Source organism: Chlorocebus sabaeus, chromosome X (genome assembly GCF_047675955.1).
Source record: "Chlorocebus sabaeus isolate Y175 chromosome X, mChlSab1.0.hap1, whole genome shotgun sequence".
NCBI lineage: Eukaryota > Metazoa > Chordata > Mammalia > Primates > Cercopithecidae > Chlorocebus > Chlorocebus sabaeus.
The window spans coordinates 133,953,554-133,975,790 of record NC_132933.1 but is presented as its reverse complement, the minus strand read 5'-3'; the positions used below and the strand labels follow the sequence as shown (position 1 = coordinate 133,975,790).

General features: G+C 47.7%; 1 protein-coding gene across 6 annotated transcripts in view; it reads right to left on the bottom strand.

The window, feature by feature from the left end:
* Positions 1–22,237, bottom strand: part of PHKA2 (phosphorylase kinase regulatory subunit alpha 2) — a 90,514-nt gene that overhangs the window by 4,251 nt on the left and 64,026 nt on the right. Inside the window, exons 19-30 of one of the 6 annotated variants that reach the window (XR_496977.3) lie at positions 21,888–22,061; positions 14,178–14,266; positions 12,119–12,252; positions 11,214–11,370; positions 10,354–10,433; positions 10,069–10,147; positions 9,828–9,957; positions 9,090–9,191; positions 4,361–4,479; positions 3,571–3,600; positions 3,024–3,221; positions 1,769–1,786 (exon numbers count right to left, since the gene is read on the bottom strand). Coding sequence is in view for 3 of the 6 variants with exons in the window: in XM_007991211.3 (XP_007989402.2) it covers positions 1,733–1,786; positions 3,571–3,600; positions 4,361–4,479; positions 9,090–9,191; positions 9,828–9,957; positions 10,069–10,147; positions 10,354–10,433; positions 11,214–11,370; positions 12,119–12,252; positions 14,178–14,266; positions 21,888–22,061 (1,148 nt within the window). In the remaining 3 variants the exon portion in view is untranslated. Of the gene's footprint in view, positions 1–1,732; positions 1,787–3,023; positions 3,222–3,570; positions 3,601–4,360; positions 4,480–9,089; positions 9,192–9,827; positions 9,958–10,068; positions 10,148–10,353; positions 10,434–11,213; positions 11,371–12,118; positions 12,253–14,177; positions 14,267–21,887; positions 22,062–22,237 lie in introns of those variants that run through there. The other 5 variants (XR_496978.3, XM_007991211.3, XM_007991212.3 and 2 more) reach the window with 5 other exon arrangements.

The window sequence follows — 22,237 nt, the reverse complement described above, 5'->3', positions numbered from 1 at the left end:
GTGCGCCATCACGAAGGGTGGCCCTGCGACCTAGGCACAAATGGCAGACCACCACTCGCCAGAGAGGAACACGGTTCCTCCAGTCCACCTTGCTTGTTTCCTGATGCGAGATAACTCGCACACTTTGGGTCGATCACTCCATTCCATGTTGCACTCTGACCAGACCCCCTGAGAGGCAGTCCTGCCTCCAAAGCTAGAACCCACAGGGAGGAGGCTGAGCAGGGCAGGCACGGGCTCGGGGGTCAGACTGCCGAAGCGCTAATCCCCACTCAATGCCAGCAATGCCAAGGACACACCCGAGGCCGTCTGGCCCTGCCATGAACACTGGTTCTGGGCCTCAGTCTCATCGGCACAGTGGGGACACAGTCGGGCGTCCTTTAGAGAGCTGCCTGGAAGCCTTCGCCACATGGAGACACTGAGGCATATCTGGCGCGTGCTAAGTGTCCATAAGGGGCAGCTGTCACCCGCATGTGGCGCCTGTGCCACTGCAGTGGGAGAGCTTTGAGCATGACAACGGACCCTCGGAGCAGGCGCCCGTGGCCCAGGGAGACAAACTCCATAATGCCCACTTCATTGCTGCAGTGCCACAGAGAAGTGACGGTCACCTTTCCACAGGACAGGCACCACAGAGAAGGTAACACATGACACGAGGGAAGACAAACAGTGAAGCCCACATTTAGTGGTAGGGGCCTCGCAGATCAGGGTCCATCCACCCATCCTTTGCAGTCCCACTTCCTGCTTTCCCTGTTCTTGGCACTGGGCTTTATCTTAATTTGGGGCAATGGCTGCCTCTGAACTGGGGCTGACTTTGCCGAAGTGAGGGAAGAGGGCGCCATCTCCTTCCCACCTCAACGTTGGCTAGACTGATTCAGGCTCCAGAGGGGAGCACTGTCTGAGAGGCTCACCGCGGCTGGGGGGGGCCTCTGGGTGGGGGTCCATCTCCTCCCTGCAGCAGAGCTCCCAGCCTTCTGTCTTGCCCTGCGGGGCTTCTAGCTGCGAGACCTCCGGGTCGAGAAGGGATAACCTTCACGCTCACACATTTCTTTGCCTGGGACTATCTGGCACTTTCATCTCTCGATGCGCACAGTCAGATGTAAAGGGTTAAAGTGAAATCCTGAAGTGTGCTAGCAGGGCAGGAGGCGGAGCTCTCCTTTCTGCAGCACTTGGATTTCAACAGATCTTATTTTGAAAAGGCAGTTCGGCTGGGTTATTCCATTGGGCTCATTACTGCCACTTAAGGCAACAATTAGACACAAATAAAGGTAATTACAGCTGCACTCCTCAATGACTCAGCTGATCTGGGCCCTCCAGTTGCAGGAGGAAGACTCAGCCTCTGCTCTGCGGTGAGCACAATCCGAGCCCTACACGGGATCTGGGGCATGGCGGGTGCAGAGTGCTAGTCGGCATGTGCGGGCAAGGGTTCACCATCCTGGCTCCATAAAGAGGCATGGAACTAATGCCCCGAAGTTTTCAGAAGCTCTGGGAATTGGTGAGAAGGACACTCCTCACCCACACTGTGCCGAGGAACACAGGCAGAGAACAAAGCTCATTGCAAGCACTTTGGGGCCACCTTTCTACCCTCCTCAGAATTCCAGTTGGAGGAGCCTGTGAGCATCCCTCTAAAAACACTTCAGCCCTGCTCGAATCCTCAGAAGTTGGGCATGAGGTGGGAGCACAAGGAAGGACGCGAAGAGGAGCAGGGACGGACACAAGGATCCCGAGGCACTGTTACCGCAGACTTGGAGGAATGCGCACTGCTGGACACGGCCTGGCCCACAGAAAAGAACTACAAAACAAAAAGAATCCACTCAGTTGACAGCAATGACACCAAGAGACACAGCAGAGAGGAGGGTCATGGAGCAGCATCCAAAACACCCACAGAAAGCAGCAGCAGAGAATACGGGCGCAGAGAAGGTCCAACAGCAACATACATAGGCAAGCTCAGGTGCAGGGGCACCTGCAAGTGCCGCTCTGGGCTTCGACTCCACATGAAACTTGCTAACTGCTCTTTTTAAAAACATGAACTGTTGGCCGGGCGCAGTGGCTCAAGCCTGTAATCCCAGCACTTTGGGAGGCCGAGACAGGCGGATCATGAGGTCAAAAGATCGAGACCATCCTGGTTAACACGGTGAAACCCCGTCTCTACTAAAAAATACAAAAAACTAGCCGGGCGAGGTGGCGGGCGCCTGTAGTCCCAGCTACTCGGGAGGCTGAGGCAGGAGAATGGCGTAAACCCAGGAGGCGGAGCTTGCAGTGAGCTGTGATCGCGCCACTGCACTCCACCCTGGGCGACAGAGCGAGACTCCGTCTCAAAAAAAAAAAAAAAAACAACAACAAAAAACAACAAAACAAAAACAAAAAAAACCCCACGAACTGTTGCCATTGAACGTAAATATTAAATGTCCCCGTCGTATGTGGAGGGTGCATCATCAAGTTAGGACACAATTTATTTTCCAAACTCATAGCCATGAAATGCTCATATTTTAAGAATTGTGAAAATCTACAAATGAACCAAATACCTATGCTGACACTAACATGCTGCACCTAACAGACATTCAGTAGATATTCATTAAATGAACGAATATGATCAGGCTGATACCTTTGGCCAAATAAGTATTTCCTCGTCTAAAAATCTAGAATGTACCCTTAATTTGCAAAGGTACAGTGTGCTATCTACACGGTATTCTTGCAAAAGAGACTAGAAATTGAAAATACCCTAACACCTATTACATTTTTTGAACAAAGAATATGTTCCTTGACATAAGTGGTCAAACACAAAGTTTGTACTAGCTAGGTGACTCTAAGCCCAGCAAAGAACAGAGGTGATCACTTCGCCTCCGTAACACACAAGAACAGCATGAAATGGAGGCAGAAGGAACCACTCAGATTCGCCCACGGTCAGGCCGTCGGGATGTGGGGACAGAGGGACGGTGCCACCGAGTGGCTGGCAAGGGAAGATGTTTGGAAAGCCGGTTCCTTACTTGGAAACAGCATAAATTAGGAGAGATTAAAGCATGTTTTACCTCTGGACAACATGTGGAATCGGCCTTTACATGTCATTAAGATGTCTCCTCTAGGCTCTTGTGGTAATACACATCAAAATATTAGAAATACGACTCCAGTTTTCCAGAGGGGGGAGGAGAACATATGTCACCAGGGTGATATAAAAGAAGAGCATCCTTACATGTTTTTCCTTTCAGGGTTAAGTACCCCCAGGCGATCTGAGGACAGGAATAGCAGCATTCTTTCTACTGATATAACCAATGACCGCATTTCCCCCTATTTAGTTCCCTCTTTTTGAATAGAAACTCTCACTGAGGCAGAGCCCGGATGATCTCTTTCACACAGTACCCTACAAAGCCCAAGAATTTGAGAAACAGATTATTTGTAAAGGCATGGGGCAAGGTCATCTCTCCGGCCCCGAGTCCTGCTCTCTGCCTCTGCCCCAGCCCATTTGCCGGGTAGAGCCGCCCTCCACACATCCCCAAGCTGCGGAGTCACAGCCTTGCTTTCCACATTCAAGCCAGAAAGAACAGGAAGTAAAGGACGAACAAGGCAAAGGGGTGTCACCTGTTCATCAGCACTAAACCGCCTAGTCATCTGAAAGCAAAAATACATCAGGAAATCAAAACCAGTTTTGAGTCAAGAACACGTGCTTCTTCTATGGCCCTCTCTTAATCCAGGGCCGTGTTGATCAAACCGCAGGCGGTGACCCATGAGTGCATTATGGACTCGATTTAGTGGGTCACGACCAGCATTTAAAATAGAGTAGAAAATTCGAGTGCATTTCTCATGGTCAGAGGAAAACTCTTTCCCAGCATGGATCCCGGGCAAGGCCTAGCACAGCACCTGGCACGTTAAGACTGCGATGTTCAGCTGCGGCCCTGTGCGGTCAGTTCAAAAGGATTTTTTTTACCGGGAATTAAAGGTGAACTAAAAAAAAGACCCCTGTGGCTGGTGGAGAATCCAAGTATCAAGGGCATTCTGGTCTATTTCCAGAGCCCTCTTGCTATTTCATTTGAAGGACATAGATGATTTGGTGACTTTTTGCATGACTCTACTTTTTCAATGGCTGTGGCCCACTCCAAAGAGTGGTTCTCAGGAACAGAGGCAAACATGGACAAGGGTATTTTCTGGAACATTCATGAGAACATCACGTTAAGGATGAGTGGGTGAGGGTGCACATGAGCGGCTCTGGGATATCTATCTGGGGACGGGTGTGTTCAGATCCCAGACAGAAGGGACCTCCCACTCCAGACAGTGGGCTATAGCCTCATGCCCTAGGTTTCTGTTGCTTTCTGGGGTGAGCCCAGGTAGGGAGACCACCACTCGCCCCTCGCTGCCACCAAGGTGTTCTTACCTGTTTCATTTCACTCCTCAGTCTGTTAATGCCACTCCTCTCAGTTTTGGTGACTCCAGTATGGCCCACCTCGTGGATGGAGATGGCAGGGCTGGATGTGGAGGAGTGGATAGGGCGCACTGGGTGGGAAACATACACATGTGGTTCTTAGGAACTCTACAGCATCCACCCCGAGGGAGGATCTGCCCGTCTTCCCTACTTGACAATGAGGGCCTTCTCTGCTTGGCCAGTGCTGTGTCTGCAGCACCGAGAGCAGCACAGGTGCAGCATTCAGCTCTTAAAGGAGTAAACGGAAATGTGCAGAGTACTTAAGCACCATTACAACACAGTGGCCAGGAAGCACCTTACACAGTGAAATATATATATTTTTTTCGAGATGGAGTCTCACTCTGTCACCCAGGCTGGAGTGCAGTGGCGCAATCTCAGCTCACTGCAACCTCCGCCTCCTGGGTTCAAGCAATTCTCCTGCCTCAGCCTCCTGAGTAGCTGGGATTACAGGAGCCCGCCATCACACCTGGCTAATTTCTGTATTTTTAGTAGAGACGGGGTGTCACCACATTGGCCAGGCTGGTCTGAAACTCCTGACCTTGTTGTGATCCGCTCACATCGGCCTCCCAAACTGCTGAGAATACAGGTGTGAGCCACCGCACCCAGTCATGTTTTTTTATTTTTTTTGAGACAGAGTCTTTTTTTTTTGAGACGGAGTCTGGCTCTGTCGCCCAGGGTGGAGTGCAGTGGCCGGATCTCGGCTCACTGCAAGCTCCGCCTCCCGGGTTTAAGCCATTCTCCTGCCTCAGCCTCCCCAGTAGCTGGGACTATAGGCGCCCGCCACCTCGCCCGGCTAGTTTTTTGTATTTTTTAGTAGAGACGGGGTTTCACCGTGTTAGCCAGGATGGTCTCGATCTCCTGACCTTGTGATCCGCCCATCTTGGCCTCCCAAAGTGCTGGGATTACAGGCTTGAGCCACCGCACCCAGCCCGAGACAGAGTCTTGCTCTGTTCCTGAGGCTGGAGTGCGCGATCTTGGCTCACTGCAACCTCTGCCTCCTGGGCTCAAGAGATCCTTCTGCTTCAGCCTCCCAAGTAGCTAGGACCACAGGCGTGTGCCACCACACCTGGCTAATTTTTGTATGTTCTGTGAAGACAGGGTTTTGCCATGTTGCCCAGGCTGGTCTTGAGCTCCTGGGCTCAAGCGATCTGCCTGCCTCAGCCTCCCAAAGTGCTGGGATTACAGGCATGAACCACCATGCCCAGCCTTGCTTTTGGATAAGTAAAAATTATTCTAAAAAAAAATACCCGGCTGGGTGTGGTGGCTCACACCTGTAATTCCAGCATTTTGGGAGGGCGAGGCGGGCAGATCACCTGAGGTTGGGAGTTCCAGACCAGCCTGACCAACATGGAGAAACCCCATCTCCACTAAAAATACAAAATTAGCTGGGTGTGGTGGCACACACCTCTAATCCCAGCTACTTGGGAGGTCGAGGCAGGAGAATCCCTTGAACCTGGGAGACGGAGGTTGTGGTTAGCTGAGATCATGCTATTGCATCCCAGCCTGGCAACAAGAGCCAAACTCCATCTCAAAAAAAAAAAAAAAAAAAAAAAAAAAAAAAAAAAAAAACCCAAAAAACATACCCGAGGCCAGGCACAGTGGCTCACACCTGTAATCCCAGCACTTTGGGAGGCCGAGGTGGGAAGACTGCTTGAGCCCAGGAGTTCAAGACCAGCCTGGGCAGCATGGTGAGACCTCATATCTATATTTAATTAGAAATAAATAAATAAAAATTTAAAAAAACCCCAAAGCACACCTTCCTTGTAGGAAACTGAGACCACTGAACCACAGAAGCTAGAACTAACATCTCTTGTCATTTTAGTCATGAGCCTTCCAGTTTTTTTTCCCTGTGACTGTGTATGTTTTTAACAAAACAGAATCATCACATACATATGTATAGATATAGAAACATGAGATGGATACATACATTCTGTGGACATAAGTATGGTTCTGTGATCTGCCTTTTTGTAATTATATCGTGAATATCTCTCTCTGGCATAAAATATTCTATCATATCATGTTTCATGACCGCATGGAGTTTGATCTGGTGAGTGTTGACTGGTCAACGATATCCCCAATCCTATTTATATTAATATTTTTCTAAAGGGTTCGTCATGACTAATGTATAGGACCCACATGGACCTTGCTGGGCTCTGTCCCCAGTCCCGTGTGACTCTTGGAATGCCCCTGGGAAATGACAAAACTGCTGTGGGCCCCTGAAGGGCTGGCACCCCGGGCAGCTGTGGCCATGGGCTGGGTGATCCAGAGGGGCCTCCTGGTGCCAGGCCCTGTCTGGGCAGCAGGTGCAGGTGTGAATGCAGAATTCAGTGCCGCAGCAGTGCCTGGAGGAGAGCCCATGCCCAGGCCTGAGGGCGAGGTGCCAAATGAAATGAAGGTGGCAGCTGGAGGAGGGCCTTGGGCTGGAGGGGGAAGTGCTAGGAAAGTCAGGCTGCCAGGGGCTGGAGGTGGAGGCAACCAGAGGCCACTGATGCAATGCATCAGGCCACCACCTCTCACTCCCAACCTATCGCACCAGCCTTGGGACTCAAACCTGTTCCCAGCCCCACCTCCCACAAGCCTGGCCTCTGTGCTGTGGTCACAGCAATCATTCTAAAAGGCAAGTGTGATCGTATCACTGCCCACTCCAAAGCCTCCCAGGTCTAGCTGTCTTCAGGACAAAGGCCAAACAGTCCTCCCAGCATCACCTGAAACTCTACCAACTGGAGCCCCGCTTCCCTTCAACTCCCGGCCACCTGCACTGCACTGGGCATCTGCCTGTGCTGGCAAGCCAGGCCCAGCTCAAAGGTCACCTCCTCGGGCAGCATCCTCTGCAAGCCTCACCATCCCACCTGACCCCAATGGAGCCATGGGAGTGGAGGCACTGTCCAGGAGGAGTAGTAACAAACAAGGAACCTGGGGACAAGAACATTTAAAGGACAGCAGAGAGGCAGGAGCCCACAAGGGAGACTCAGTGATGAGCTGGAGAGGAAGGACAGACCCAGGAAAGTGGAAAACAGAAGGAGAAAGTGGAAAACAGAGTGAGCGAGGCAGGACAAAGCAAAATAAGTGAGCTCGAGGATGCTGTGAGGTCACAGAGGGGTCTCCTCCCCGCGCTGTGGAGGGTGATGTGAGGCCGGGTTGAGAATGTTTTTATCCAAACCAAAGGCCAGGAAGCTACAAGAGGGGCTGTCTGGGGTGGGTGTTCGCTGGAAACATTTATCTCAGACATCTCAGGATTTAATCAAAATTCTAAGCCTATTTGGGCTTCCTAATTTACAAAAATTGAACAATTACAAAGGACAGCTAACAAATGATGTTATATGTTAAAAAGACAGCATGTCTTCTGTTCTTGCTTGCAATCACACATATTTTTATGGCTTTCAGATGACATTACTCAGTTCCTAGTTTCATAGTATCTATAGCTGTACATCTAATGACAAATTTTTAGTAATTATCTGTGTCAAGCCATGAATACTGTAATGATGAGCAGAACACATTAAATATTTATCTCATACATTACCATTTCAAGGACTCTGCCTTGGAAAGAACTGGAAATTACTTTTGCAAAAGCATTTTAAGCATCCCTCCTTCAGGAAAGGAGAAAAACCACCAAAACACATCTGATTGCACGATGCTGTCTTTGTTTGCGGCCGGCACATGCTCAGGAAACATACAAAGTACCCAATGTCCTTCTTATTAAATAAAAGGAATGATAACCCACAGTGCATTTCTTTGGCTTGATGAAATAAATTCACCAACGTGCCTGCAAATCATTTAGCTTTTTTATGAGGAGGAGAAATGATAATTGCTTCAATTATAATTAGGGAACATTTGAGAACAAGAATCACGCCAGGACTTGGGTGATTATGTTTCCCAGCACTGCAAGCAGGGTTCCGGTTCAGATAAAAACAGAGTGAGCGAGGCAGGACAAAGCAAAATAAGTGAGCTCGAGCACGCTGTGAGGTCACAGAGGGGTCTCCTCCCCGCGCTGTGGAGGGTGATGTGAGGCCAGGTTGAGAATGTTTTTACCCAAAGGCCAGGATGCTCAGGTGGTATGAAAGGACAGCCCTTTCATCCTGGCACTCAGGGTCCCCCACACTTCTAACACTTTTTTTTTTTTTGAGACGGAGTCTTGCTGTCACCCAGGCTGGAGTGCAGTGGCACAATCTCAGCTCACTGCAACCTCCGCCTCCCGGGTTGAAGTGATTCTCCTGCCTCAGCCTCCTGAGTACCTGGGCTTACAGGCGTGCGCCACCACACCTAATTTTTTTTGTATTTTTAGTAGAGATGGGGTTTCACCACGTTGGTCAGGCTGGTCTCGAACTCCTGACCTCATGATCTGCCCACCTCGGCCTCCCAAAATGCTGGGATTACAAGCGTGAGCCACCATGCCTGGCCAACACTTTTGCATAAGGGATGGTACCAGGTGCTTACGGCTACAGGAGGCGGTATACCACACCCACATGCTGTGCCAACCTGGGCAAGAAAAGCTCGCCCAGCACACTGCGAGCGAGTCCCAAAGCCCCCAAAGCAGGAAGCTAGAGCCTAGGACTCTGTCCATCTTCTTCAGGTAGGAGCCTTCCCTTCCCACATTCGCTATGCCCCACAGCGCTGGTTCTAATGTCTGCTGCATGTAAAGGAGGCATCTCCCTGAAGACACTAACAGGAGCATGGGACTTACCACTTCTTTCAACGCCAAACTCTTTCCCACTTAGAATGTGGTGCAGGAGATTTTTCATATCGAAAGGGCTGAGGTTCATTAAACTTTCAGAAGCCTCTTCTCCTAAAAACAAATATCTTGTAAGTGTCCCAGACACAGGGCTGGTGGCGGGTAAAGGTAGGGTCAGGTGGACCTGGTTGGGGAGGGAGGTGACAGCAGATGCCATGGCAGGTCCCCCTGTTCAGGAGAACCTCACTATTGCTTTGGGGGCTGAAATGCACTGTTCCGTGGGGATTCTAAATGCTGCTGTTTAAATCATGAATCTGCTTAATTCTCAGACACATGATTTTTCACAGTGTTTGATCCCCAACGTTGGATATCTCATGATGGATTTTTATATTCAAATTGGTAGGGTTTCTCCCCGTGAAGGTGTTATAAAATAGGGGTGACATCTCATAGCAAGGGCATCCAGGAAGGAGCTTAGATGTCAGGTACGGGGCAGAAGATTCCACATCGCCTTTGAGGCTGTAATGGTAAACATCACCAGAGCCCCATTCTCCCTGACTTACGAACTTCAGCTCTGTGCCACATGGAAGGGAGTTCCATCTAAATGAGAGAAGCTGGTAAAGCCCGAGCTTGCCACAGGCTTGGATGCTGAGTTCGAGATAACCTAAGCAGGGCTTCCCCTGAGAATGGAGGCCGTGGCCTGGTGGCTGGGGTGGGGTGCGGCGGGAGCTGCAGGAGCTGCGGGCATCTCACCTGAGCAGTTCAGGCTCCGCGCCAGCTCCGTGGCCATCACCTGAATGATCAGTCCAATCCGGAGTCTCAGCATTTCCACAAAGAGGCTGGGCTGCGCCCTGACATACATGGCCAGGTAAACCACAATCTCCTGAGGCAGACACACACGGAAATAGGGTTTCAGAGACAGGGTGAGTGGCTGAAGAATCCCCTCCACTCTGAGAAAGGCTGTGGCCCGGCCCCTCCCACACCAGCCTCAGACCTGCGTGAGGACGGCGATGCTGATGTCCTGCCCGCTGGCCTCATAGATGAGTTTTGTGAGCTCCTCCGGGGGAAGGGGCCTAGGAAGGAGCATTGTGTCACAAACATGATGAGGTGTCTTGAGACAGTGCCTCCTCACCCTCCACAGAACACCCTTATTTTCTGTGCTAGATGCATCCATGTGACAGAGTGTCTTTAAAAAGCCCCTCCTCCAAACATTGGGAAGTGCTGATGTTTTCCCCATGGCTCCCCGGCAAACCTGAGGTCCTCAAGGCTGACAACTTACGCAGAGATGATCTTCTCCCGGGGCTCGGGCGGCAGGCCCACGGTGAGCTGCTTCTGGTGCGACAGCAGGTCTGTGCAGGCCTTCGCAGTTAGGAGGAAGGGTGAGAGGCAGAGCGCAAAAGAGATTGGTAAAGACGATGGAGGGTGGGGAGGAGACAATGCCAATCAGATCGTACATTTACCTTAACTTTATGACCCATGTTGCCCTTGATTTGAAAAATTCATACCTAGACCCCAGACTAAGCAACCCAGGCAGGGCTGGGTGTCTGTGGTCTCTGTCTCCAATGTGTGCCCCCAGGCCTGGCTCTGCAGGGCCTGTCAGTGGGCATTTAATGCCCATCCACTGTAGCAAACACATTGGACTCCCTGCTATCAAATGAGACAGGAATGAGTCCGAAGATACTGATGGTAAGAGTTAATAACCATATTCAATTCCTAAATTACCCGTTTCCCCATTATTCACATCTAATAAATGCCATCATCTTACCATCACGACACTGAACTCGAGTGTCTTAGAAAGCGGCTCTGGATTTTGCCTGGCCTTGGGGTTATAAATATTAATACTGTGGATGTGTAAAAAAAAGAGCTCTAAGAGGCTGCCAGGCCACAGAGCACTTTCATTTGATTTCCCGGCAAGCCTTTTTCCGTAGCTAAGAAAGAACAAAACCAATCCACTTGCATTTTCTTCCCTCTGCTCACCTTCCCGGAGCAGCGGGCAGGCAGGAGAGAAGGGCCCGCTCCACCTGTGGGTTAAAGAATGGGACTCCTTCGCAAGTAAGAGGTACAACTGGGAGACTGGAAGGGGAAGAAGGGGACACAAGCTAGTGAGCACACATGTGCAGCCGGCACAGTCACACTGACCTCAGCCAGGACCTCCACTTTCTTCCTGAGCAGGCCTGAGATGTAGCGAATCAGACCCCACTCCTGGTTCAAGCCGGCTTTCCCATAGAGCTCGCTGAGAAGGTTTTGAACGGTGACCCTGTGCTGTCCAGAGAGATTTGTGTCCCAGCTGGGACCCCTGCCAAGAGGTAGAAAAACTCAGAAATATGGTCCAGAATGTTTAAAGACTGGGAAAAGGAATAGATCACTGTGCATTTTGCAAAGCGCTTGGGCTCTCCCAGTGCCTGTAAGTCTCACTTAAGAGGGTTACGTCCCACCAAAGGTCCCCTATATCCTTTGAAACAGAAGCCTAACATCAGGATGTGGTGGCCTCCTGGCCTCACATAACCTTCTCATCCTGGGGGACCAGCATCAGTATGCAGAGAAGGGGATGGAAGTCTCATTCCTGGTGATCCTGGGTAACTGGGGTGAATATAATCATGACCTGGGCTGGCTAGAAGGCCAAGAATACTAGGGAAAAAATTAAGGAGAACTGAGAAAGCTTAGCCTAGTAAAGACCATAAACTTACTGCTACAACTTGAATGTCTGTTTTCCCCTTATTCCTATGTTGAAATCTTAACCCCCACAATGATGACATTAGGAGGTGGGGAATTTGGGAGGTCATCAGGTCATGGGGCAGAGCCCTCCTGAAGGAGGTGACTGCCCTTATAAAAACGACGCCAGAGAGCTCACTCGCCCCTTCCACCATGTGAGGATGCAATGAGAAGACGCCATCTATGAAAAAGCAGGCCTTCCCAGACATCAAATCGGCCTTGAGTTTGAACTTCCCAGCCTCCGGAACTGTGAGAAATACATTTCTGCTGTTCCTAAGCCAACCTGTTCATGGTATTTTGTTGTAACTGCCTGAATGGACTAAGACACTTACTTTATGACATAAAGAATGTACAGAATGTCTGCTTGGTCCTGTAGGTTCGAACAATCTTTTAGCTGCTCAACCAGCTTCTCACAGTCCACGTCACCATGGTCATCTCTGGGCCACTGGAAGTCACTTTCAGGAACCTGGTCATATAAGAGCCCAAAAGCAGGGAGACGGGCTAGGCATGGAACTTTCGGAAGATCAAGAAGTAAAACACCAACCTGGTCTTGGAACTCTATTGCTGTGCTGTGCTCCAGTTTTCAATGACTTTTTGTACCTTTTTATTTATAGGCTTTTACTATTTTTGATCATTGAATCACTGTGCTGGTCAACATTTGCAAAAGACTGGACTGAATAGGTTAAAATATATGTGAGTTTTATTTATGGAAGGTTCACAGACAAGCAGAACTAACCTCTGGTGTTAGGAATCATGACAGCAGTTATCTCTGGACCAGAAAAGGAGAAAGAGATGGGAGGGGGGCACAGAAGGTGGTCACTGATCCAGGTATACTGGCTTGGTGATCATTCATTGAGCTGAAGGTGTGAAGGATGTGCTATCTCCAAATATGCCAGATTGGTATATTGACTGTGTTGAGTTGAAAACATTGGAAAAATTGTAGTTTCAGAAAGGGGTAGCTGACCTGTCTCTGCAGGCAGCAAGCCATAAAGATGCCTCTGGGAGGGGTACACTCCTAGGGCACGAAAAGAGCCCATATCATCAGAGCCCAGGAACTGGAGGCAGCAATGGACCTGTATAAATATACTTACCCAAGAAACCCTTATCTTCCACTAGTTTTACATGCCCCCTATATATCTCCTAGTAACCGCCTCTAGCCAGATTTTCCTTGTCCTGTCCTAGCTTCTCAAATGTATCACTCTTTGTTTAAAAAGTAGGAAAGCATCTTGCTTTGACCGCTTCTTCAGACTTCACTCTCTTGTGAAGATCCCCATGTACCCAGAAAGCTAATCACCTTTGTATGCTTTTTCTTTTTAATCTGCCTGGTGTCAAGCAGCTTCAAGATGGAGCCGAAAAGCCCTCACAAGAGCTAAGGAGGGGTTGGAGGTGACCTCGCGCTCCTCTATTCCTGCTTTCTGCACCATGCCGTATATATGGTATAGTTATTTGGAAGCAAACCAAACACAAAAAGGATGTTTTAACCTAAAATTGAAATCAGGGTAAAATCTTCTCCAACAGGGACTGAGTCTATTTGTGTGGGGTAGAATCAGGGAAGAGTCCTGGATAAAATAACAAATTGTGGGAATTAATGGAACAGCCTGAGATTTTATTCTCCTGAGGAATCTTATTTAAAAAATTTTTTTATGCCCATCTTTTTCCTACAGTATCCTAAGGAATCTTTCACTGTTTTTTCTTACATTAAGAGCATTAGGAGCCAGGCACAGTGGCTTGCGCCTGTAATCCCAGCACTTTGGGAGGCTAAGGTGAGAGGATTGCTTGAGCCCAGGAATTCCAGACCAGTCTGGGCAACATGGTAAAACCCTGTCTCTACAAAAAATACAAAAATTAGCCGGGCATGGTGGCGCACGCTGGTAGTCCCAACTATGTGGGAGGCTGAGGTGGGAGGATCGCCTGAGCCTGGAGGTTGACGCTGCAGTGAGCTGTGATCACACCACTACACTCCAGCCTGGGTGACACAGCAAGACCCTGTCTAAGAAAAATTTAAAAAGGCCATTAGGAACAGAGTCCTGCTCCCTGTTCCACAAGTAGTCCCACCTTGGCCGGCTAAACAGTTAGGCGGGGCTAGGTGGTGAGCTATTTCCTCTAGTTGCTACATAGACTCTGATGAGTAGGTAGCAAGGTAGTAGCCTTTTTTTCTACAGGCAAAATATAAAGGTTTGTATCACATTCAGTGTACATATTGATACAAGTCAGATTCCAGACAATGAAGTGATTGGGTTCGCATCCAAGCCCGGAGCTTCTAAACCAAAAGGTCCCGGATATCGAGAAATATGCTGTTTCTTTTGAGTTTAGCCATTTGAAAGAGTTTGGGGACTAATCCTGCATTGTAGAACACCATATTTTTAAAAAACGCTGTTCCATATACTTTACCTTTTCTAGGAGTGGCTGAGGAGAATCAACAAGATTCAGTGATTTACGGTGGGCACTTAGAACTTTAGTCGGCAAAGTCATGGGAACAACTGGAAAACAAAAGAATAAAGACAGTTATTCTGAGGAAGAAAAACAATAAAATACTCCTTTTCTTTTTTTTTTTTTTTTTTTGAGACAGAGTCTCACTCTGTCACCCAGGCTGGAGTGCACTGGTGTGATCTCAACTCACTGCAACCTCTGCCTCCCGGGTTCAAGTGATTCTCCTGCCTCAGCCTCCCGAGTAGCTGGGATTAGAGGCATGCGCCACCACGTCCAGCTAATTTTGTATTTTTAGTAGAGACGGGGTTTCGCCATGTTGGTCAGGCTGATCTCGAACTCCTGACCTCAGCTGATCTGCCCGTCTCAGCCTCCCAAAGTGCTGGGAATACAGGCATAAGCCACTAGGCCCGGTCTAATTTTTATATTTCAGTAGAGATAGGGTTTCGCTATGTTGGTCAGGCTGGTCTTGAGCTCCTGACCTCAGGTGATCCACCAGTCTTGGTCTCCCAAAGAGCTGGGATTACAGGCGTGAGCCACCATTCCCGGCCAATACTTCTTTTGAGAAGTATGGCGGCTGCTCCCTATCTAACACAAACCAACAGAAGGAAAGATCACGTATTTAGCTTCAACAGGAATTTATCATGTAGCTACCTCATGTGCTAAATCTGGGGATAAGAAGTGAGCAGGGCATAGATCTTGCTTTGAGAACTGGATTTCGCTTTTCCCTCCTGGAATTCAGGGAAAATGATATAACATCCCAGGACTGGAAAGAAGCTCAGAAGTGATTTCGCCTGACCTCTTTTTCTTTCGGATGAGGAAACTGAGAGACCCAGAGAGGGTAGACCATTTGTCCAAGGTGGCTTCCCATAATCAAGGTGTCTGGGCTTCCGGTCCAGTATGCACTTCATTCTGCCACTGCCGGGCAGTAGGGCTTGTTTTTCAACCACCTCTGGATATTATCATTATCGATATTTATTCATTAAGCCATCTCTGTCTTCCAGGCTATAGCATGTCATCTCAGGAGAACAGGAAGTTTTCAAGGTAAAGACAATGCATATTTAAAAGGCATTTATAGACCTCCAGGTTATACTTGTGAATTGAATACACATCGTAATTTTAATTCCTTGCAATCCTCCACTAACATTATAGAAAATATATACAGTCATGCATTGTTTAATGACACGGATACATTCTGAGAAATGTGTCATTAGGCAATTTCCTCACTAATGAACAGCATAGAGTGTACTTACAGAAACCTAGATGGTATAGGCTACTACATACGTAGTTTAGATAGAGGCTATTGCTCCTAGACTATAAAACTGTACGCATGTTCCTGTACTGAATATTGTAGGTAACTGTAACACAATGGTATTTGTGTGTCTAAACATAGAAAAGGTATGGTAGAAATAGGGTACAGGCCAGGCATGGTGGCTCATGCCTGTAATCCCAGCACTTTGGGAGGCTGAGGTAAGAGGATTTCTTGAGCTCAGGAGTTCAAGACTGGCCTGGGCAACATAGTGAGACCTCATCCCTACTAAAATTAAAACAAACAAACAAACAAACAAACAAACAAAAACAATGGTAGGCCATGCGTGGTGGCTCACGCCTGTAATCCCAGCACTTTGGGAGGCTGAGGCGGGTGGATCACCTGAGGTTGGGAATTCAAGATCAGCCTGACCAACATGGCAAAACCCCATCTCTACTAAAAATACAAAATTAGCTGGGTGTGATAGCACATGCCTGTAATCCCAGCTACTGGGGAGGCTAAGGCAGGAGAATCACTTGAACCCAGGAGGTAGAGGTTATGGTGAGTTGAGATCATGCCATTGCACTCCAGGCTGGGCAACAAGAACGAAACTCCATCTCAAAAAACAAAACAAAACAAAACAAAACAAAACAAAACAAAAACAATGAGCTGGGTGTGGTGGTGCATGCCCATAGTCCCAGCTACTGGGGGGCTGAGGCAGAAGGATTGCTTGAGCTCAGGAGATTGAGGCTGCAGGAAGCCCTGATCATGGCACTGCACTTCAGCCTGGGTGACAGAGCAAGAAATATGGTATATAAGATGAAAAGTGGTTCACCTCTATAGGGCTCTTGCCATGAACGGAGTTTGCAGGACTGGAAGTTGCTCTGGGTGACTGGGTAAGTGAGTGGTGGGTGAATGTGAAGGCCTAGGACATGACTGGACACTGCTGTAGACTTCATAAATACTCTACACTCACACTGCATTCAATTCATCACACAGTGTTCTTTAATACTAAATAAACTTAGCTTACTGTAACTTTATAAACCTAAATTTTTAAAAATTTGACTTTTGTAATAACAGCTTAAAACACAGATTGTACAGCTGTACAAAAATATTTTTTTTTCTTTTTTTTTTTGAGATGGAGTCTCACCCTGTCACCCAGGCTGGAGTGCAGTGGGGCGATCTCGGCTCACCGCAACCTCCGCCTCCCGGATTCAAGCAATTCTACTGCCTCAGCCTCCTGAGTAGCTGGGATTATAGGCGCGCACCTCCACGCCCAGCTAATTTTTGTGTTTTTAGTAGAGACAGGGTTTCACCATGTTGGCCAGGTTGGTCTGGAGCTCCTGACCTCCTGATCCACTCACCTCGGCCTCCAAAAGTGCTGGGATTACAGGCATGAGCCACCGCGGCTGGCCCACAAAAATATTTTCTTTATGTCCTTATTCTATAAGCTTTGATCTATTGTTTAATTTTACTTCTTAAACTTTTTTTTAAAAAATGAAAACACAAACACATACATTAGGACTCTACAGGGCCAGGATCATCCATTTCACTGTCTTCCACCTCCACAGCTTGTCCCACTGGAAGGTCTTTAGGGGCAGTAACGTACATGGAACTGTCATCTCCTAAGATAACAATGCTTTCTCCTGTAATCCCTCCTGAAGAACCTGTCTGTGGCTGTTTTACAGCTAACTTTTTTTAATAAGTAAAAGGAGTACACTCTAAAATAATGATGAAAGTATAGTATAGTAAATACGCAAACCAGCAACATACTTACTTATTATCAAGTATTATGTACCATACATAATTGTATGTGCTAGACTTTTATGCGACTGGCAGTGCAAGAGGTTTGTTGATACCAGCATCACCACAAACATGTGAGCAGTGCATGGTGCTACAACGTCACCACAGCTACGACATCACTAGGTGACAGAAAGGTTTCAGCTCCATTATAATCTTAGGGGACCACTGCCATATATATGGTCTGCCACTGACCAAAAGTTATGTAGTGCATGACTGTATATATTTTTTAAAAAAGACAAATCCTTGAGAATGAAGAAAAACAAGAAAGACGACCACAGGAACAGAATTTCACAAGCGGGAAAGCTGATGGATGAAAGATAAGTGATTCAGCTGATACGAGGCAACCAATTCCCAAGTCTGCAGTGGAGAAATCCGAGAGCTGGTCAGTTACACCCAAAGCTCATCAGAAGTCCTTGGGGCCTGCTGCGCCATGTGCTTCTGGAACTGGGGCCTAGAAGGAGTGTCCAAAACAAGGAAGGTTGGAGAGAAGCTATTTGAGAAGCAGTGAGCTCCCTGGACACCTGCTTCAACTACACCCAGCTTGATGAGCACCTCACTCACACTCACTCTGACAGAAGACTGGAGGGTCACTCAGAAGAGGGTAAAAGAGGAAGGGACTCGAAGAGAGGGGGGCTGCTGATTAGCACATCTGAAGGCCTGGATACATTCCTCAAGGGAATTATAAGTAACTATATAGCTCCAGGCAACCAGATCCTAATCCTTGAAATAGGAAATCCACTAAGAGACTGTAGAGTATCTCTGGGAAATCAAATAACTCCGAGTCAACAAGCCCCACCCATGGGCTTGGAGATTCTCATTCATGACCAGGTAAGTGAGGAGGAGCAGGGCATTGGAAGAAGGACTCTCACATGGAAGACAGAAACCTAAGCAAACCGGAAAAAGTGACCTGGGGGCATGGAAACCATTCAAAGAGTAAAAAGGGTATATATAAACCAAAACAAAAAGCCCTGCCATTAATATTCTTAGAATAATAAGAAATTGCCAGGCATGGTGGCTCATGCCTGTAATCCCAGCATTTTGGGAGGCCAAGGTGGGCAGATTGTTTGAGGCCAGGAGTTTGAGACCAGCCTGGGCAACATGGCGAAACCCTGTCTCCACAAAAATAAAAATAAAAATTATTACCCGGGTGTGGTGGCATGCACCTGTGGTCCCAGCTACTTGAGAGGTTAAGGTAGGGGGATCACTTGGGCCTGGGAGGTGAAGTCTGCAGTAAGCCATAATTGCACCACTCACTTCAGCCTGGGTGACAGAACAGGACCTTTTCCTTCTCTCTCTCTCTCAAAAAAAAGAAATTATACTGTATTTTTATTATTTTTTTGAGACAGGGTCTTGCTCTGTCACCCAGGCTGGAGTGCAGTGGCATGATCATGGCTCACTGCAGCCTCAACCTCCTGGACTCATGCGATCCTCCCACCTCAGCCTCCCAAGTACCTGGGATCACAGGCATGCACCACCACGCCTGGCTAATTTTATTTTTTTGTAGAGACAGTGTCTTGCTATGTTGCCCAGGCTGGTCTGAACTCTTGGGTTCAAGTGATCCTGTCTTGGCTTCTCAATGTACTGGGATTACAGGTGTTAGCCACTGCGCCCGGCCAAGAAATTATATTGTAAACATGAAACAAAAACAGATGCAATTTGGGGAAAAAAGATTTAAAATGTGATAGCAAAAGTGGCTTAATTGAGGGGATGGAAGAAAAAGTTGAGACAATGGCTCTCAGGACAGACAGAAAAATGGAAAACAGAGGGAAAAAAATGATAAAGTCTTCTTCAGGAAGTCAACTTTGGAATCACAGAAACACCAGAAAGAAAGAACAGAGAAAATGTAGGGAAGGAAATGAGTCAAGAAGCTTTTCAGGAAAACCTTACAGGACTGAAAAACAAATTTCCAGATTAGAAAGGCCCATTGTGTATCCAACACAATGGATGAAAACACATGAGATAGAGATTAAGGTGCAGCACTGAGATGTCAGAAGCTGGGAGCAGAGAAGATCCTAAACACTTTCAAAGAGAAAAACAGCTCATATTTGAAGTATCAAAAATCAGAATGAGCCGGGCATGGTGGCTCACGCCTGTAATCCCAGCACTTTGGGAGGCCCAAGAGGGTGGATCACCTGAGGTCAGGAGTTCAAGACCAGCCTGGCCAACAAGGTGAAACCCTGTCTCTACTAAAAATACAAAAATTAACCTGGTGTGGTGGTGTGCGCCTGTGATCCCAGCTACTTGGGAGGCTGAGGCAGGAGAATCGCTTCCACCCAGGAGGTGGAGGATGCAGTGAGCTGAGATCGTGCCACTGCACTCCGGCCTGGGCGACAGAGTGACACTCTTGTCTCGAACAAACAAACCAAAAATCAGAATGGGTTTAGATTTCTGATATGGTTTGAATGCCTCACTCCAATCTCATGTTGAAATGTAATCCCCAGTGTTGGAGGTGGGGCCTGGTGGGAAGTGTTTGGATCATGGGGGTGGGTCCCTCATGAATGCCTTGGGCCATCCCCTTGGTGATAAGAGAGCTCTCGCTCTGAGTTCACAAGGCATCTGAGATCTGGTTGTTTAAAAGTGTGTGACCATTCTCCCCTGCCACTCTCTTTTGTTCCTATTTTCACCATGTGAAGTGTCTGCTCCCCTTTTTTCTTCCGTCATGATTGGAAGCTTCCTAAGGCCTCCCTAGAAGCCAAGTAGATGCCAGCATCATGCTTCCTGTATAGCCTGCAGAACCCTGAGCCAATTAGACCTCTTTTCTTTATAAATTACCCAGTCTCAGGTATTTCTTCATGGCAATGCAAGAATGGGCGTTTTTTTTTTTTGAGACAGGGTCTTGTTCTGCTACTCAGGCTGGAGTGCAGTGGTGTGATCACAGCTCACTGCAACCTCAACCTCCCTGAGCTCAAGTGATCCTCCTGCCTGACTCCCAAGTAGCTGGGACTACAGGCATGTGCCACCATGCCTGACTAATTTTTCTATTTTTTGTAAAGACGGGGTCTCACTATGTTGCCCAGGCTGTTCTCAAATTCCTGGACTTAAGTGATCTTCCTGCCTCAGTTTCCCAGAGTGCTCAGATTATAGGCATGAGCCACTGTGCCTGGCTGGGTTTAGATTTCTCAACAGCAACACCAACACACTGATAGCAAGAAGACAGTAAGTCATACTTTCAAAATCTGCAAAAAAAAAGTCTTTTCTTTTTTTTTTCTTTGAGACGGAGTCTTGCTCTGTCACCCAGGCTGGAGTGCAGTGGCACAATCTCAGCTCACTGCAACCTTCGCCTCCCAGGTTCAACTGCTTCTTCTGCCTCAGCCTCCCGAGTAGCTGGGATTACAGGCACAGGCCACCACACCTAGCTCATTTCTGTATTTTTAGTAGAGACAGTGTTTCACCATATTGGCCAGGCTAGTCTCAAACTCCTGGTCTCAAGTGATCTGTCTGCCTCGGCCTCCCAAAGTGCTGGCATTACAGGTGTGAGCCATCACACCCAGCCAAAAAAATGTATTTTCCATCTAGAATTCTATACCCAGCCAAACTCTCAAATGGGTCTGGAACATTTGTAGACATTTTTAAAATGGCAAGGTTTCAACAATTTTACCCACTGTGTGCTGTTTCTCAGGAAACTACTGCATGTCCTCTATCAAAGTAAGGGTGAACCAAGAAAGAAGAGTTGGGATACAGAACACAGGAGAGCCATCTCAGGAGACAAGTAAAGGAAGCCTCCAGGGAAGATCCCAGGGTGAAAAGCACCTCAGACATTGAGGGCAACCAAACCAGAAGGGGGCAGAGGGCAGTGCAGTTCAAAAACAAGCAAGCTGAGAGCTGTCACTACCATGCCCTCTTCCACTTCACTTTTTTTTTTTTTTGAAACCTACTGAAACTATTCTAGAATGTGCTCCACCAAAACAGAAGAATACATTGAGAAAGGGGAACACAACAGATTCAGGAACCAGGGAATCCAACTAAGGAGACAAGCCAGGGAAATTCCCAGGATGACACATACGCAACAGGCCTAGAGCGCAGTCAGCCCAGATACAAGGAGACTCGTGGACTCTAAGAAAGGCAGTGGAATTGAGAGATTCACTGATACGACTGAGCTTGTGGAAATTTGTATTGCGAGGCCACTGGGAGATGTAGAAAGAAAGCGAAGCAAATGAAAAGCCAGGGCAACTTTACCTTTTGAAAAAACAAAGAGTAAAAATGGGAATATAATCAGAGTATACTATAATGCTCAGTTGGAAATAATATTTGCGTACATACAATGATATAAAGAGTGAATACTGATTTAACTAAACTTTAACTCCGTGGTGGGTTAGGGGGAGTGAAGCAGAAGAGTGGTGATTTAAGACAGCTAGATCCTTACCCACATAATCAAAAGTCAACAGGTACCGAATCAAGTCAATGCATGTGAAGACAGCAGTATGCACACATTATCTGAGAAATATGGAGATATGTATATACCAGAAGAAAGAGCTAAAAGAGTTGAAAGTGGTTACCTCTAAGTAGAAGGATGTGGGGGGCATTTTGTTGTCTTCTAGGATTCTTTGGCTTTTAAATTATGTCCCTGCATTACTTTGATAAAAGAAGGTATTTTAACAGGCAGAAAAGAGTTAATAACATACATGGAACTTCCAAACCCTTTGCTTTTGCCATCACAGAAAGGATGTCCCGCGTGGAGTGGATAGCACTGAAGACGTGGCGGTCTTCTGTGTTCTTACAAAGAGGAGGCAGATAGGACCTCAACGATGTGCTTTGCAGAAGGTGGTTGATATACTGGTCAAGTTCGTCTTGGCTTTCTGTAATTGGACAAGCAAGAAAAAGAGCCAATGAAACCAAGCTGCAGAAATATGGCTGCACAATAGTGACCGCAGGTAGCAAGTGTGTAGGCTTAGCAGACGACAACATTGAGGTATCGATATTTGCACTCCCACTCACTCCCAAAGAGTAAGAAGAGATTTACAGAGATAATGTA